Source organism: Octopus sinensis, linkage group LG7 (genome assembly GCF_006345805.1).
Source record: "Octopus sinensis linkage group LG7, ASM634580v1, whole genome shotgun sequence".
In the NCBI taxonomy this organism is placed as follows: Eukaryota; Metazoa; Mollusca; class Cephalopoda; order Octopoda; family Octopodidae; genus Octopus; species Octopus sinensis.
In genome coordinates this window covers 59953555-59972304 of record NC_043003.1, presented here as the reverse complement: position 1 = coordinate 59972304, position 18750 = coordinate 59953555, and the positions used below count along the sequence as shown (strand labels likewise).

General features: G+C 33.0%; 1 protein-coding gene across 1 annotated transcript in view; it reads right to left on the bottom strand.

Annotated features, from left to right (window-relative positions):
* Positions 1-4368, bottom strand: part of LOC115214424 (transcription factor AP-2-epsilon) — a 72151-nt gene extending 67783 nt beyond the window's left edge. Inside the window, exon 1 of the mRNA XM_029783619.2 lies at positions 4325-4368. Coding sequence (XP_029639479.1) covers positions 4325-4368 — 44 coding nt within the window. The remainder of the gene's footprint in view (positions 1-4324) is intronic.
* Positions 4369-18750: the final 14382 nt, after the last annotated feature.

Genomic DNA, 18750 nt, shown 5'->3' with positions numbered 1-18750 from the left:
CGCCTCACAGCCACTTCACATAAATATTTCTGCATCTACGTGCTTATTTGTGATGAAATAGTCAATTATAGACATATTCTGATCACTGTGATACATGCAAATAGAATAAAAATATTGCTTGATGTTTGCGATTTAGAATCTTAAAACAAAGCCGTGGAAACAAAATGTAAAATATAATAAAATAAAATAAAACAGAAAAATGATCCATTATATTTTTTGATGAAAGCCAAAACATGGTTTAGCATTATGTCTTTAAAGTTAATCGAATATTATCTGAAATGGAAATTATTTTATCAATCGCATTGTTGACTAAAAGTGGTCAAGTTAGAAGCGTAAAATACACTGACCACTTCTAATTTGATTATTGTAGGCTAAAGTAAGGTTATTATCTCAAGCGAGCACTTCTTAAATTGGATTCTTCAAACATAAATTGGAGGTTTGATTCAGAACATGGTTGGACTAAATCATAGCCTTATACATTACCAGGGAGATACGAATTGCAATCAGTTCTTTTTGTAGTTATCAAAGAACGAGAGAGAATTGAAAATGTCAAGTTCCTTCGTCAGTTACAATACTGGTCCTTGCTGTTAATATAGGGTGAATTACTTGCTGAGATATTAACTGATATTATTGATCCCAGCAGATCGTGTTTGTCACGCGATTCTAAAAGGCTTGTTTGCTTGCTTCGTCTAATATATAAGTGCTCTTTGGGGACCAGACTGTGCTATCCATAAAAATCAACACTCCTTCTAAGAATATGTGTGTGTGTGTGCGTGCGTGAATATGTATGTGAGAGAAAGAGACAGAGGGAGGGGAAGAGGAAGAGAATGTAAGATAAATGTTTGATTAATCTAGAAGTATCTTAATCACTCTTCTTCTATTCCACAAAGTGTAATATGTTATGTAAATAATCTTTTCTACTCTAGGTACAATGCCTGAAATTTTGGTGGCGGGAAAGGGGCCAGTCAATTAGATCGACCCAGTACGCAACTGGTACTTAATTTATCGACCGCGAAAGGATGAAAGTCAAAGTCGACTTCGGCATGTGTGTGAGTTGGTTGTGTTCGGTGTATGTATACATAGATGTGGGTCTCTCTTTCTCTCCTATCTCTTTCTTTCTTTCTCTCTCTCTCTCTCTCTATGTAGACATATGCTCATATAAGCATATACATATATATACATGATTATATATATAATATATATAATATATAATATATGTATATATATATATATATATATATATGTGTGTGTGTGTGTGTATGTATGTATGTCTACATAAGTCACTATGGTGGGGGTATTTTTGCACTGCGACCATAATTAGTGATTGTGGGCAACTCTTTCACGTTTGTTTTATATCGACACCACTCTAGCATTTCATGTACTCATTCAATTGATTTCAGAAGTTGCGAAAGAAAGCCACGTTCTACTAGGATTGGATAGAGGTAGCAAATGCAGATTTTACTCACAATCTTTAGTTACCATGATACCGTTTTTACCCTAAATTTCCAAGTATTTCGACACAAACACACATACATACACACACACAGAGCTGAAGATTGTTTTGGCTGAAGTTATAATATTAAGATGTTCAACTTATACATTAAATTAAGGCAAACAAAATAAATATTTGCAACAAGGCAAAATAAGACTTGCTTATTTCTGTTCATTGATTAGTTTCAATTACTGGATTGCAGCCATATTGGGACACCGCCAGCAAAGGTTTATGTCTATATTATCGACCTACATACCTATTTTGTCTGTTTGGGAAGGATGATGGGAGACAAAATCAACATGGACTGGATCTAAACTGACAATGTAATACCGCGAGCTATTGTGTCGGCCATATTTGCAATTGATTGTAGCATAAATTTATCCAGATAGATAGGAATAGCTAGAGGTTTATTTGGAAACAGATAGAGAGATAGACAGACATATAGACAGATAGATAGATAGATAGATAGATAGATAGATAGATAGATAGATAGATAGATAGATAGATAGATATATAGACTGATAGATAGATAGATAGATAAAGTGCAAGTGTAGAGACAGACAAGTGTATGTATACATGTTTGTACATACGGTTGTATATGCATATACACACGCGAAAATACGTTTGGAACTTATGCGTACGTGTTACATATGCATATACGTACATATATATATATATATATATATATATATATATATATATATATGTATGTATGTATACATACATAGATACATATACATATATATATTCTACATTTGTGTGTAGAGTTATATATATATATATAGTTTATGTCTCCGTATAAAAGAAACACTACAGTGGCATTGATGTTGGTGGTGTTACCGCCATCATTGTTAACAGATATTTCGGCTCGTCCCCATCTTTCATTACAGTTGTCTGAAAGAATTACTCATATATTACTTCATCAAAGGTCTCTTTATTACTGTTCTAACCATGTCAGATTTGCTACAATTTACAAGAAATGATTGAGTAGCGGCATCCAGCCATGAAATATCATTAGTAAATGCAAAGCCGCTAACACATACAACACAGAATCAAGTCAGTCACTAATATATCTATTTTAGTTCTATTTCTGTTACTGAAGTTGTTGTTGTTTAGCCCCGGGTCAGTTTTGATCAGGCTGTCCTATCATCAAAAGGCAATCCGGCCTTCATCATCTATCGTTTTTCTTGTGTATATATATATATATATATATATATATATAAATTTCGCCTTGCAAGCAGATGGTTTTAGTCGCCAGGGTGAGGTACCTTGGGCAGGTGTCTGTTACTATAGCCCCGATTTGAATTTGTCACCCCAAATGGGTCCTAATCGAGTAAACCTATGGGATATAGTGCTTACTATCATAACCACTCTCGCGATTTTTAGACACTAGAATTAAGTTGTGGAATATTTAGCTGTCATTTCTAGCTTAGTCGACCGACTACATAAAGGCTTTCTTGTTGGATAGAAACCTTATCTCAAAACTTTTTAGAACAGGAGTCATATGAAACTGCTTATCATCACCATAATAACCAGCATCTTTGTTGTCCCTATTGATGTTATCACGTGTCAACAAGCGACCCTTCTCTGGCGTTCGTTCGTCCGGCTACAAATAAAAACTAAACATCCCCCAATTTCCTTGCATACGTCTTTAAAAGAAAAAGAGAAGAAACAGGGAAGAACACATCAAATAATTTCCTTCTGTATACCCCTAAAAAAGATGAGTTTTATGCTCGGAATAGCAGTGATCCTATCCATGTCTGTCGACCAGAAGTGATTGCGTTTAAAAATTATCTTAGCAACAACAACAGTAACAACCCAATAATTATATATCGTCGACGAGCCAAGTACCGTTGCTTAAAGTTGTATGGGAAGCAGTCAGATCTCCCTTCTTACGATCTTAAAAACAAAGCTAACGATGTACTGGTAATTCTGGTTGCATAAAATTATGTCGTGACTATTTAAAACGAAATCTTGAGTAAATGAAAGAAAAGGATTGTCATGGATAGAATGTCTTTCGCCATTTGTCTACTTGAACAGTTAAACAATAACTATAGTACTACTACTGCTGCTGCTGCTGCTGCTGCTACTACTACTACTACTACTACTGCTGCTGCTGCTGCTGCTGCTGCTGCTGCTGCTGCTGCTACTACTACTACTACTACTACTACTACTACTACTACTACTATCTAAATACACCCCTACCCGTGCTATCCCTGCAGGTTTTTCTCTTATAAGTAACACAGCATAACACGGAAATAAATACCGTATCAGAGGCTCACGATGGTAAGGAAGTATATTAAGCGGCAGGTTAACAGAAAGCAATACAAAAGCAAGCTAGAATGTTTCTGAATTGATAGAATAATTCGAAGTACACAAGTATCCCGTGATGGGCCAAATTAGTTTTCATTTCTGAGGCAAACATTAAGAGATTAAAAAGATTATAGCCTTGTCCCTGCCATACACTTGTATTTTGTTTTTATATATATATAGTGAAGAAAGAACGAAAGAAGAAAAGGAGAAAAACCGACAGAAAGAAGGAAAAGAAAAAATAGAATAAAGATTTTTAAAAAAACGAAGTATTCGGTGTTGTCTGTCTTTTGTCCTTTAAGTTGTTTAGAGTAGAAAAAAAAAGAGGACGCCTGCTGAAGAGTGTAGTAACGATTAAAACACACTGTTTTTCTCCTGTCTCCTGTCAATAGCTAACGTGTGTATCCCAAATAACTCTAAACAATTGTCACAATGATAAAAGTGAAGATTAAACGGCCTCTACATTGTACGTTGTTCTCCTTTTGCTAGGACAAACTTTCCACTTCTTGGCGCTAACAATACCTTACTGCTAAAGTGCCTGGTTTGGGAATGCGGTTACAATACATTACTAATACGATTTTAACTGGTAACTAAACGCACTTCCATAAAGAAGGTATTCGCCAACTATTGTGAAATAAATATGTTGGGTGGGAAAAATACAACTAATAATAATGGATTGCATTCGACAGCAAAACCTTTGCTTCAGATGATAATGATGATGATAAAAGTAATGAATGAAGGTGATCAGCTAAAGTAAAATCTTAAATAAAAACTTATTTAAAAAATCCGGAACGAAGTGTAAAACTGAAAAAAAGCAGCTATTGAAGGCAAAATACTTATTGAGAATTTTTGAGTATGTTCAAGGATTAAATTTTACAATTGGCGATTTCTGTCACCGAACACAGAATGACAGAAGTGGACTGTCTTTCTCTTTCTCCCTCTCTCCCTCTCTCCCTCCTCTCTTTCTCTCTCCTATTTTTTTCGCTGTGTGTCTCTGGTCCGATAACAACAGGAATAGCGAGCACAGATTAAGAAGTAAGATATGCCAAAGCCTCAAGATGAAAACAAAATTGGAACGAATTAATAATTTCTCTATTAATCACAAGCAAAACCTTTCATTTAAGAGACTGGTTGAGATATGTTATCATCATCGTGATCATTATTGTAGTAGTAGTAGTAGTAGTAGTAGTAGTAGTAGTAGTAGTATCAGAAGTGCAATCTAGATGTCTAGTTGCAGTCTGTTGTTCAGCAGGACAGAAATAAATAGAAAAAAATAATAAAACAAAACAGATCTTTGTCTGAAGGGTCAAGAAACGATGACAATAACAACAACTTGATCTTATCTGTTACATTCATAGTTGACAAATATATCTTCACTTCACCCTACGACGTCCATTGTGAACAAAAATGATCAGATTATTTTCTTGTTTATATAATACTTCCACTGTTTTGATTCAGATATACCAAGAGTGCTTGGGACTTGGTGTATGAAAAAAATGTATATTTCTTCGCTTATCTCTCATATAACTAATTTAAAGCAAAGCTTAGATAGCAGAGTTTTGTAGCGATGGTGTTGCTGATGGTGGAGGTTTTGGTTGCGTTTCTTTCAGTTATATCTTTCTACCAGAATTAAATAATTTCGTACCTACCACATCTCCTTAACTGAGCTTATGGTTATATATATAAACATACGCGCTCACGGAAATTGTCTCGTTATTTTATCGTCTTCCACTATTGTCTTTCCTTGTCTGTCTGCTTGTCCATATGTTTATCTCTCTCCTTCTGTCTGTCTTTCTATCTGTCTGTCTTTCTGTCTATCTGTTTGTCTGTCTGTCTGTCTCTCTTCCCCTCTCTCTCTCTCTCTCTCTCTTTCTCTCTCTCCCTTTCTCTCTTTCTCTCTTTCTCTCTTCTCTTTCCTGCTGTCCGCATACCTGGTATGTGAAGCTATACGAATTCAGTATTTTGCCTAAAGCATACCACTTTATTAACGACAGAATAAGAACTCACGAGTCTTCAGCCAAGAATCTTGGCCTCACCAGATTACAATTATGACCAATGGCACGTTGACATCGGCAAGATACGCGTCAATTTATAATAGACATTGTAAATGTGTTGCTACAGCTGCTCTATCACAATATCACAATTGATATCAATAAGAGTGAGATCAAATATTATGCAATAGGCAATAGAAGTCATTAGTTATAGCTACCAGGTATTGTATATAGACGCTGCTTTGGATGTAGTCATAAGTATTGTGAGTATAAGTTGATTCCGTTGGATATATCTATCAGATATTTCTTTCACTAAGCGCTGGTTAATGGAATAGCCACTTGCAGATATTAGTGCTAATAAACCCTCTAGCAGAGAAATTACGTACTCCTCTTGCAAGCTTCAAGCAAATATATGAATAACTATCCCCTGACAGAGCTCTCACTAGACATTTTAAAATATCCTTCTTCCATCATTGGATCTTCAACTTTTTATGAAGTTGTAGGTCCTGACATACAGCGTGGCTTCGGCATTTTAAGCCTTATAGAACCTATTCCTCGTCTCAGCCCATTTTTAGAGAAAGCACATAGTTTCAGTGTTAGAGTATTTATTAATACTGGTATCTACAAATGTCAATTGACAATTGATGATGTGTGCTACTTTATCGGTTCCCCGTTGAAGTAACATTTGGTGGATTCAACCTATACACACATTACCTGATAACTATATCGAAAGGAACCTAAGCATACAACCGTGTCGTATGTGTCTCTGAATGAGCAACAGAGAAACAAAGATTTCGAACTCCATTTTGATTTGATTTACTTATGGGGGTAAGTAGGAATGGTTCGATGTTACTACACACTCACACACACACACACACACACACACACACACACGAAAACATGTGATATAGTATCTAAGCTCACGAACTTATGGTCGTGAGTTCAGTTCTCAGGCCAGGCAGTGTATTCCTATCTATCAGCATTACATTTCAAATCACTTTGCTTCAATACATTTAACTATCAAACGCCCAGCTGATGGGGGGAATCTTGTCGCAGTGACTGAAACACCATAGAAAATAAGACCAATTCTGGCCCAACGGAGTTTGTATAATTGAGAATAAAGCGAATCTACTCTTAAATTCCTTTATAAGACTAATGCTTATTTTTGTTAAAACATCATTGGTTTGTGAGTGGACATACTTAGTAAAGTTTGATTGTCCCTTTAAACCGTAAAGAGCTTCGTCAAAGATAGATTACTCTTGCCAATGACAGCGCAGTCATATGCAGTACAAAATTTACAGAAGATATTGATAATGCGACGACTAGAGACCGATGGCGAAAGCGGATTGGTCAGTAGACGATGCACAATACCTTTCACGTAATGGGATAAAATTTATGAAAAAGGAAGAGGTTGTTGTAGCAATGAAAACAGGAATACACTATGTGTATAAATAAATATTTCACATTCTAAAACTGTGAATTTATAGCCGTCTTTTCAAAATACTCCATTTTTAATCATAACTGTATGTTTTTTCTTCTTATTTCACATTTTATATTTCACTTTATAGTTTTAAATTATTGATATTTTTAAATTTACTTCTTTGAATTTTATTTGTAATTTAAAAAAGGAAAATGAGATTTTAACGGAAAGTTATAAGATTTTACTAGAAAAGTAATTAATTAATTATCTAGATTTCTTTTATTAGTTGCTTTTCATTTTTTCTTGAAGGATTTTCTATATATATTTCAATAAGTAATTTTTTAAATCTGTTCTACGTGAGTCTCAGCTTAATAGATTTGCTAATTTGATCACGAGCACACATACACACACACACACATACACACTCACACACACACATAAGCAGGCGCAAGCGCACGTATTCATACACAAAAATACGGTGAAATAAATGGGGGTGTGTACGTGTATATATATATATATATATATACACACACCCTTCCTTAAGCGTTAAACTAATAACACCTTTGTTAAATTTCGTCCTTCTGGTTTTCTCCTGTTTTGTGTTCATTACCTACTACATGTAAATATGTGTGTGTGTGTGTGTGTGTGTGTATGTGTGTGTAGGTGTTTGTGTGCGTTTTTGTGCGTGTTTTTATATTACTTACATATATAACTGATTAAAACAGAAGAGACATATATGTTTATATATATATATTTATAATATCTTTGTATGTATACTTACAAACATACACACACATATATATACATGCATATGTACATGTATATGTATATATATATATATATATATATATATATATATATATATATATATATATATATGAAATCATTAGCGTTATCTACACAGTATTAATCATATTCTAACCTAACACCAAGGTAGTGTTTATTTAGACAGAACACGGTGCAAATCTGAGCCAAACGACAACATGACAAATAATATTAATCATACTCGAAAACTCTCACCAAACCGTTTTATACATCTTCAAAGATGATTTTTATTTTATTGTGTGTTTTCTATTATCCCATTTTCTTATTATTTATCGCCTGTTTGTTATGTTTCCAGAGGAAGAAGCTTCCTTTTCCTTTCTTTCGTTCATTGTTATTTTTCTTTGTTTTTTTTGTGTTTTGTTTTCTTTTGCTATGATGACATTATTTCATCTGTGCGTAGAACAAAATGAAATACATGGAAACAAACAAAACAGAAAATCGCTAAATATTTTGTGTGCGTCTACACACACACACACACATAACTGTATATATATGTATATATATATATATATATATATATATATATATATATATGTATATATATATATATATATATATATATATATATATATATATACTAATATATATATATACACATGCACATATATGTATATATATATATATATATATATACGTGTGTATGTGTACATATATATATATATATATATACATACCTATATATATATATATACATAGTTAGTATATATGCATACATACATATATATACACACACACGTATATATATATATATATATATATATACGCACATGCAAACATATACAAGAGTATGTACCCCGACCCGCCGAATCTTAAGATATTCCAGATTAATTCTCAAGTCACCTCAATATATATGTATTTATTTTGACTTAGAGCTTCGAGATTCTTTAATTTCGTTCTATTTTCATCACATAAACCTTGTTGCCATAGCGCTAATTAAATTTTAATTTTTTTAATGAGTAACTTTCATTGGAAAATACCATTTTTTTTTCACGTATTGAGAACAACATGAGTATCTATTAAGCATATATAGGCGTATATATATGATTATGTGTATGTATTTAGGTGTGTGACTGTCTGCGAGTGAGTGTGTGTGTTTGAGTAATGAGGAAAAAATATGACTTGTGCAGATGAAACATGCTAATTAACCCCCACTGTTCCTCCCCTTTCTTCCATCAATAACTCACGGCTCCTTCATCTTCATCACAACATTAATATTATTACTATTATCATTATTATTATTATTATTATTATTATTATTATTATTATTGCTCTTATTTTTTATTGTTTTTATCATCATTGTTGCTGTGTTCGTTGTTATAATAATAGTAATAATAATAATAATAATAATAATAATAATAATAATAATAATAAAAGATATCTATCATTATTATTATTATTATTATTATTATTATTATTATTATTATTATCATTATTATTATTATCATTATTATTATTATTATTATTATTATTATTATTATTATTATTATTATTATTATTTGTGTTGTTTTTTGGCATTATTTCTTCCGAAGCATTGTGACTAGTATTTTTTAAAATTTTATTTACTTAATAATGTATTTTTTATTCATTTATTTATTTATTATAGTTACTTTCGTTTGCTTAATATATATGTTTTCGTTAACCATATTCATTAATTTATTTCATTTGTTCCCACTTTACGCTGTTCTTAAGGAGCGAGAGAGAGAGAGAGAGAGAGAGAGAGAGAGAGAGAGCGAGAGAAAGAGAGAGAGAGAGAAGGGGAAAGAGGGTCGAAGGTAGGGAGACTAGCAAAGAGAAAGAGAGGCAGAGGGGTGGAATATAAGTGTTTTAAAGGGAATGTTTTCAGGTGAAGTTGTGTTGTAATGTGTTAATGTCTTTAAGATGTAGCATTTGAAAAAACTCGACCACCTTTGCTTGTGATGCTATTTCTTCAGGACAGATTTTTCAGGTTGTTTCAAAATGGCAATCCAACAAATAAATAAATAAATAAGAAGTTGCTTGAAACATGAGTGGTGATGTTGATGCTGGTGATAGCGGTGATTTGGGAGCAGGCAATGATGATGATGATGATGATGATGATGATGATAATAATAATAATAATAATAATAATAATAATAATAATAATAATAATAATAATAATAGTAATAATAATGATAATGATAATAATAATAATAATAATAGAAGTGTTGTTATGTGATAGCAATAGAGATGTTGATGGTGGTGTTGGTGAAGATGCCGACGACGAAGACATCGACTACCCCCCACGATAATGAAGATGACGATGATGGTGGTGGTGGTGGTGGTGGTGGTAGTGTTGACGATGATAATCATGATGATAATCATTATTATTATTATTATTATTATTATTATTATTATTATTATTATTATTATTATTGTTATAATTATTATTATTATTATTGTTATAATTATTATTATTAGTATTATTATTATTATTATTATCATTATTATTATTATTATTATTATTAACATTATTATTATTATTATGAAGATGAATGGAATTACTGTGATGTGCATGAAAGAGACGGTGAGACGGAGAGAAGGAATGAAATGAAAAGAAGAAGGTGAATTACAAGAAAATGGCAGTGGGGGAAGAGGTAGCGGGTGGGGGAAAAAATGGTAACAGTAACAACAAAAATTCTAACAAACACTAACACTGAATATAATTGACTTAAGAAACAAAGGTATCAGCACGTGAACTTTACTACTACTACTACTACTACTACTACTACTACTACTACTACTACTACTACTACTACTACTACTACGAAAGTATTAAAGTATCTCATATTCCACTGCTGGCTCAGTCACAATGTAGAGATAGAAATATACATATCTCTATATGTATATATTATAGACAAATATATGTGTATATATGTATATATATGTACATATATATATATATATATATATATAGGTCTATCTATCTATCTACCAGTCTGTGTGTCTATATCTATATGTATTTATATAGATGTCATTACTTTCTGTGGGTTGGTTTTGTTGTTGCCAGTGGTCGTGTTATACATATTGTTGTTATGTAGATGTTTTTGAAATATGCTGCATATATCTTTTAGTTTTTTTTTGTTGTTGTTGCTTTTTTTTGTCGCTATATAAATATATTTATTTTATTTTCCATACAAATCTGAGCGTGAAAAATAAATTTGAAGGAGCTATAAAATAAGTACCAATGATGATTATGATGATGATGACGACGACGATGATAATTATGATGATGATTATTATGATGATTATTATTATGATGATGATAATGATGATGATGATATATTCTGAGTGTATGTTGTTTTATGTTTTTCTTTTAATATATGAGTTATATTTTATGATGTTTGTTATCTTAAATTAAAGTTTATTTTGTTCCATTTATTTCTGTTCTATATTTTATTTATTTATTTATTTATATATCATTATTATTATTACTATTGTTGTTGTTGTTGTTATGAATTTCGATTTCTAATTATAAAAGCTTTCACAAATTGGAATGTTAATGGAGAGGTGAAATTGGCTTCCGTCTAGAGTTTACTGAATGGTATTACTTCCGTTGGCAGGTCAGAAGTTACAATTAACTTGGATCTAGCTGCTAATTTTACTGATACACCATTGTGGCTAATATTTCGCCACCAATATTCAATAAGATTTAGGAAGCAGGGAAAGCAAACATATTCTATCTGTCTGTCTGTATGTGTTTGTGTATATATATATATATATATATATATATATATATATATATATGCATCTATCTTTCAGTCTATCTATCTTTCTAGCTAACTCTCTATGCGTTTTCTCTGCATGCCTGTCTGCTTGTCTTATTGTTTCTCTTTCTGATTATCTGTCTATATTTCGTTCTCAGAATTCGTTTGTTCAGCAGTGTATGATTCCTTCTATACACACACACACACACATATATATATATATATGCAAGAAGAGGTGAGGTATGGGAGTGACTTCCGAGATACTGCCAGCTCGCTTTCAGGATGAAACTTCGATGCCACTATCACACTGTTTCTTCTAAAAAATAGCTACTTCACAAGATAAAAGTATTGAGTAACTTTTCATTTTAATGATAATTTGTGATGTATATATATATATATATATGTATATATATGTATATATATATATATATATATATATATATATATATATATATATATATATATATAGGCGTGGGTCTGTGGTAAGAAACTTGCTTACCAGCCACATAGTTGCAAGTTCCGTCTTAGTGCATGGCACGTTGTGCAAGTACCTTCTACTATGGCTTTGGGCCGACCAAAAGGTTTGCGAGTGGAGAGAAAGAGAGAGAGAGAGAGAGAGAGAGAGAGAGAGAGAGAGAGAGAGAGAGAGAGAGAGAGAGAGAGAGAGAGAGAGAGACCCATCGTCGTTCCCTGAATTGTGAGGACATTTGTTAAACCCACTTTTCATTTTTTATTTCAACCATAAAAAATAAATATTCGTCGTACCGCTGTAACCTCATCCCTGATATAATTCTAGTGAATATAATTCTTGTGAATCTAACTTCCAGTAACCGAGTTCCCGTCGTTAAGAAAGGAATTAAAATTAATTGAAAACTATGAGGTCTCAAAATGTAGAAACTGGCCTTTCTATGATGTAATTTCTTCATTCTCAAAACAGGTTCTCCAATCAAATCACTTGGTAAATCAGTGAAAATTCGAAATACATACACACAGAAATATATATATATACGCACATATACGCATTTCCACCCACTCCATATGTGTGTGTGTGTTTGTGCGTGTGTGTGTGTGTGTGTGTGCGTGTGTGTGTGTGTGTGTGTGTGTGTGTGCGTGCGTGCGTGGTGTGTGTGTATATATCTACTTCTCAATTTCTCCTGTGAAAAAGTATTTACTTTATAATTTACAGCAATCTACCTTAAACCTATGGGAAGCTGAGTTAGGATGATGCCCAGCTTTGCAAGGTGTTTAGACGAATGAGTGTACTAGACATTTTTCCTGCATTGAACGCTAGTCTGTTACACGATTAATCACAAACAAGGATCACAGGCGCTCACTTTCCACTAAATGAAAAGATATACATTTTTCAAGTCACAATGCGTGGTCTGGTCCATAGATCGAACCCAAAACCTCACGATCTTAAGTCCACTGACTAGACACTAGTTTAGGCCATGCACCTTTATAATTAATAACAGTACATGAAGTACATGCAACAACGTAGAGATATAGTTGTTATAGATATTTTCAGTGTGAGGTTATCGAAATATAGAGTCAGCAAATATTTGGAAATAATGAAAATTAACCAAGAGAATATGCCGAAGAAGCAAGGTTGGGCGTTGATTGGTATATGAGTTAATATTGCATTTAATTAAATATTAACTGAACTAACATTTTTGTATGAAATTTAGGTCAGGAAGGTAATAAGAAATATTAACATCTGCAGTTTCCAAATACACAGCACATAATTTGCGCATACTTGAATACATACATACAAAAATATATGCATACATGCATACATACATAAAAGCTGCTGTGTGCATACGCTCAAATTGTATGGCTTAGGGACATTTATATATGTAAATATATACATATATTTATGCGTATTATGTATTCATATAAATATATTTATGTATATGTGTTTGTATATGTATGTGTGTGGTGTGTATATATATATGCTTGTGGGTGTATGGTGTGTGTATGTATATATATATATATATATGTATATATATATATATATATACATACATATATATACACATACACATAAAGGACATTAATCACGAAATCACTATTGTTACCTACGCACGCATAGTCCATATGTGCTTTTGATATCGGCCCAGCTTCAGGCTGTAAAAGCCAGTGGCAACGCCTCCCAAGGAACCTACACTATCAGACAAATGAACAACATCTTAGGTTAATTTACTCTAAGAAACCTATTCATCAATAATATCCGAATAAAGAAAGCGTATACTTAAATTTTCTCTATGGATATCTTTGAATTCAGGAATTTTAAAATCAATAAATTTTCAGATTATAATTAAGAAATATGGCAGAATGTTTATTTATATAGTATTTTTAATTTTTGATTTTATTTTATATATTATATACTTTGTGAATTATAAGCATCATTGGTTCTAAGTTCGGAGGTTTCTTCTGTTTTTTTTTTTTTAAAGTTTAATTACTGCTTCATTGCATTTCTAGTGACGTGGGTGACAAGGGTGTGTCTGGCGTAACGCTGGTGGAATGAATTTCACGAAGTTTTGCTCGGCTCTTGGCTTATCGGCGTGTTTCTCGCTGAGGTTTATATCTTTCAGAGACATACCATCGCGCACAAATACATAAGGACTTATATACGTACACATTTAGCGTAAGCGGAAAAGTTAGTAAATCATCTCAAAGACTAAGAATTCCGCATATGAAAATATTCAGAAATTTTATATAGTCATATATTAAGTTCTATTTCTCATTTTTATGTTACTTATAGATACACTCACACAAGCACGGATGCACAAATATATACACACATGTGTGAAGGCGTATGTACTTGTGATATATACGTGTGTGTGTGAATTTGTTGAATTATCTACAGAGGCAGGTGATCCTCACGCGATTCTATCTGAGTCTGTTCAATCGCACGCACACACACACACACACACACACACACACACACACACACACACACACACATACGCACAAAACATCACACCCACACACATATACAACCAACAAAGTGGGAACGCGTATGGCTACATATATGCATTTCTTCACACATGCACACACGCACAAACATTTAGTTGAGTGAAACGGGAAACAGGAAATATAATATAATATAATGGTTGGATTTAGCCAGTTAAAATATAATATTCTATTACATCCTTAAGTCCATAATTGCTAGTATTCAAGTATTCAAGTTAGAAATATTTAGGTTACAGCTAATACATTAAATGAACGATGTTTCATTTTAATGTTGTTTTATATTTAAAGACATTTGAACATGAATTAGATAAATGTAAGGTAAAACTACTATATTCACAATACTATACTTTAATGTTTGTCGTTCCTAAAAATCGTGTACGCCATGTTTAAATCAGTGCTGATTTAAATGAATGCGTAAATAAATGTATTTTATTGCTAGCAAATAATAATAATAATAATAATAATAATAATAATAATAATAATAATAATGGTAATAATGATATAAGATTCTTAGAGGGAGTCTTCACGAAGATTTTATTTTAACATATTTGAAATGAAACTTATGGAAGACAAGGCATGGTCAAAGTGTATTTTAAGTGTGAACAAGGAAAAGCTTTTCTGTCAAGGTTATCAATCATAAAAGGATGATTTCCATGACATCCGCAGCACGTCCTTGAAATTAACATTAATTTCAAGCCGTGCCAATTAACAATTTGCCTGCAAGGGTGATTCTGAAAGTGAGAAATACATACATGCATGCACACATAACACGTAGATAGATGCATATGTAGGTACATACATAGATATCCATACACATCCACACACATCCAAACACACACATACACATACAGGCAAAATATTCACGCATACATAGGTGTATGCATAAGTGCGAACTTATGCATGTGCATACATACATGCATAGATACATGCATCCATCCATCTATCCCTCTCTCTCTCTCTATCTATGTATAGACACACACACACACATATATATGTATATATATATACATACATACATATAGGCATATACATATACATATATATATATATATATATACATATATATATATATATATATATATATATATATATATATATATATATATATGTATATATATGCATACAAACGTGCGTATATGTATGTGGTTAATTGCAGCTGTAGATATCGGTTGAGTCTCTTCTGTTTCGGCCGTGCCATTACCAAAATATCCTATTACGCGCCACTATCCGAACCAATCAAAATTATTCTTGGAGATAGCGTCATAGGGCAGATACATTCGATAGTAATTGACAGAGAATGAAATATGACGATAATCACATTTTACAAACGGGGATGCGATAATCAAGACGACGGTTTGGTGGCGCTGCAGGACGGTGGGGTAGTGGAAAGGTTAACACAAAATTGGGTATATTGCAAAAGTTGTCGGTAAAATGCTAGTTCCAATAAAATCACATCCAAGGTGGGAATAATTCGTGTATAAAACGTGGCGGGAAGACGAGGCGAAGGAAGGTGACGAGGGCGAGAATGGATTCTCCGTGAGATGAAGAAGAAAACAGAAAGATCTATGAAGAGGGGAAGGGGCGGCGGGGGGGAAGAGAACGGAGATTCGGTGTATGTATGAAGGATAGGGAGGGAGGGGTGCAGAAGAGAAGAAAGCAAGATGGAGGAACGAAACATTGGCCAAAAGGTGGAAAGGGTGAGGCGTGGAATCTCTCTGGTCAGGTCTGGTCATAAGTAAGGGACAGAAAAGAAACAAAAAAAAAACAAAACACAAAAAAAAAAAAAGAAGGATAAAGAATCCTCTTATTAAGTGAATCGTAATGATATAAAGGAGAGATAATGTTACGGTCAATGAAAAGGGTGGTAGTAGTAGTAGTAGATATTGGTGGTGGTGGTGGAGGTGGGGAGGGTGTTTTATCTGCATGATATCTATCTATCTATCTATCTATCTATCTATATATATATATATATATATATTTATATATATATATATGTATATATATATGTGTGTGTGTGTCTGTGTGTCGGTGTGTGTGCGCGAGTGTGTGTGTGTGTGTACGTGTGTGTGTGTGTATGTATGTATGTATATATATGTATATACTAATACTACTACTACGGCTGTTGCTGCTGCTACTAATATTACTACTACTGCTGCTGCTATTACTATTACTGCTGCTGCTGCTTCTACTACGACTACTACTACTACAACTAATAATAATAATAATAATAATAATAATAATAATAATAATAATAATAATAATAATGATATTACTAGAATAAGCGCAAGGCCTGGAACTTTATAGGATGAAGTTTCTCGATACTATCGGCCCCATTATTTGACCGGTACACTATTTTATCGAATTCGGATAGAAGAAAGTCAAAGCTGATCTCGGTTTGCTTGCTTTCGGCTCATAACTTAAGGAACCAGAATAAGTGTTGCAATGCATTTTTTGATGTTCTGATGTTTCTTCCAGTCACCCAATAACAACGACAGCAATAACAAAAGCTCTGCATTCTTGTTCATATGTTTATTCAAGAACTCGAAGTCTTGGCTTGAGAGAAAAAATCTCTTTAAACTCCAACCTTTTAATCGCGCATATCTCGCAATTTCCTTCGACATAACTATAAAACACAGATTGGTTGTTCGTTGTTTATTGCCAAAATAAACTGATGGAGCTATTTTCACGATATCCTAGCCGTTAACTGGATTCCATACCGGACGCACGATCAGCTGTTATGCATAAAGCCACAAAACGACTACCAGCAATGACGACTACTAGCGGCCGTTATACTTACCCTGTAACTATGCCAATACAAGTTAGACTAACGAGGGTTCTACACAGCCACACCTATAAATATTATAAAGGAAGCACTGTTGGAAATTGTCCATAATCTTCAGCAACAATCGCTTCCGGGAAATCCTCGGTGAAATTCTCTATTATCGCTCGACAGAAGGGTTTCCCCACTTCGTAGACTGCTGTAGTAGTAGTAGTAGTAGTAGTAGTAGTAGTAGTAGTAGTAGTAGTAGTAGTAGTAGCAGTTGTTGTTGTAGTTGTAGTAGTAGTTCAGTTTCAGACGTAGATTATACGTATCATCTATTTTCGAGTTCAAAAGATGATATGACATATTAGACCTCTCATTTTGAGTAAACTTAGTGACCATAATAGGAAGGAAATCCTCATGAACATCTATATATATATATATATATTATATATATATATATACATATATATATATATATATATATATATATATATATATATATATGAATGGGGCGTGCACGAGAGCGGTGTGCATGAGTTTTGAGCATGGATGTAAGCCATTTCATACACCAGCTTTCACGACCGGTGTCTCTTTCCAGCTGAAATTTGTTTTAACTAAGAGTGCTACCAACGCCTTCGTTATATTGTCGTATGGAGGTGATGTGTACAATAAACGACAAACTGACACATGCATACTACACACAAACATATATAAAGCAGATATAAATACATATATATACAGATTGTCACTACGTCCTTGATATCCAACTTTAGTATTTCCTAGCATTAAATCTAGGTGAAATAATCTAGCACAAGATTTCATGAATACGACTTAATATATATTTTCCACATCTTTCTATACTGATTACAGGCTTATTCGATTCTGCAAGACGTATATAGCTATTATTGCCAGTATATGTAGATAGACAGACGTACAGGAGTCTAAGCATTTAGCCCAAGTCAGCGAAATATCTCAGCGAAATATATTTCACTGAGACTCAACAGGTAAAGCAGTAATACGACTTTAATTCGATAAATATACTAACGAGTGGAGAGTGAGTGAGGGAGAGAGTATGTGTGTGTATGTTCCAGTATGTTTAAACGGACACGTTTGCTTTGCATGTGTACGTGTGGCATATTTGTGTGTACATACATAAATACACAAACCTATGAATTGACACACATGTATACACGAGTCATTCGTTTATAGTTTATGTCTGGCATTATCCAAGAATATATAAGCGTTAGCAGTAT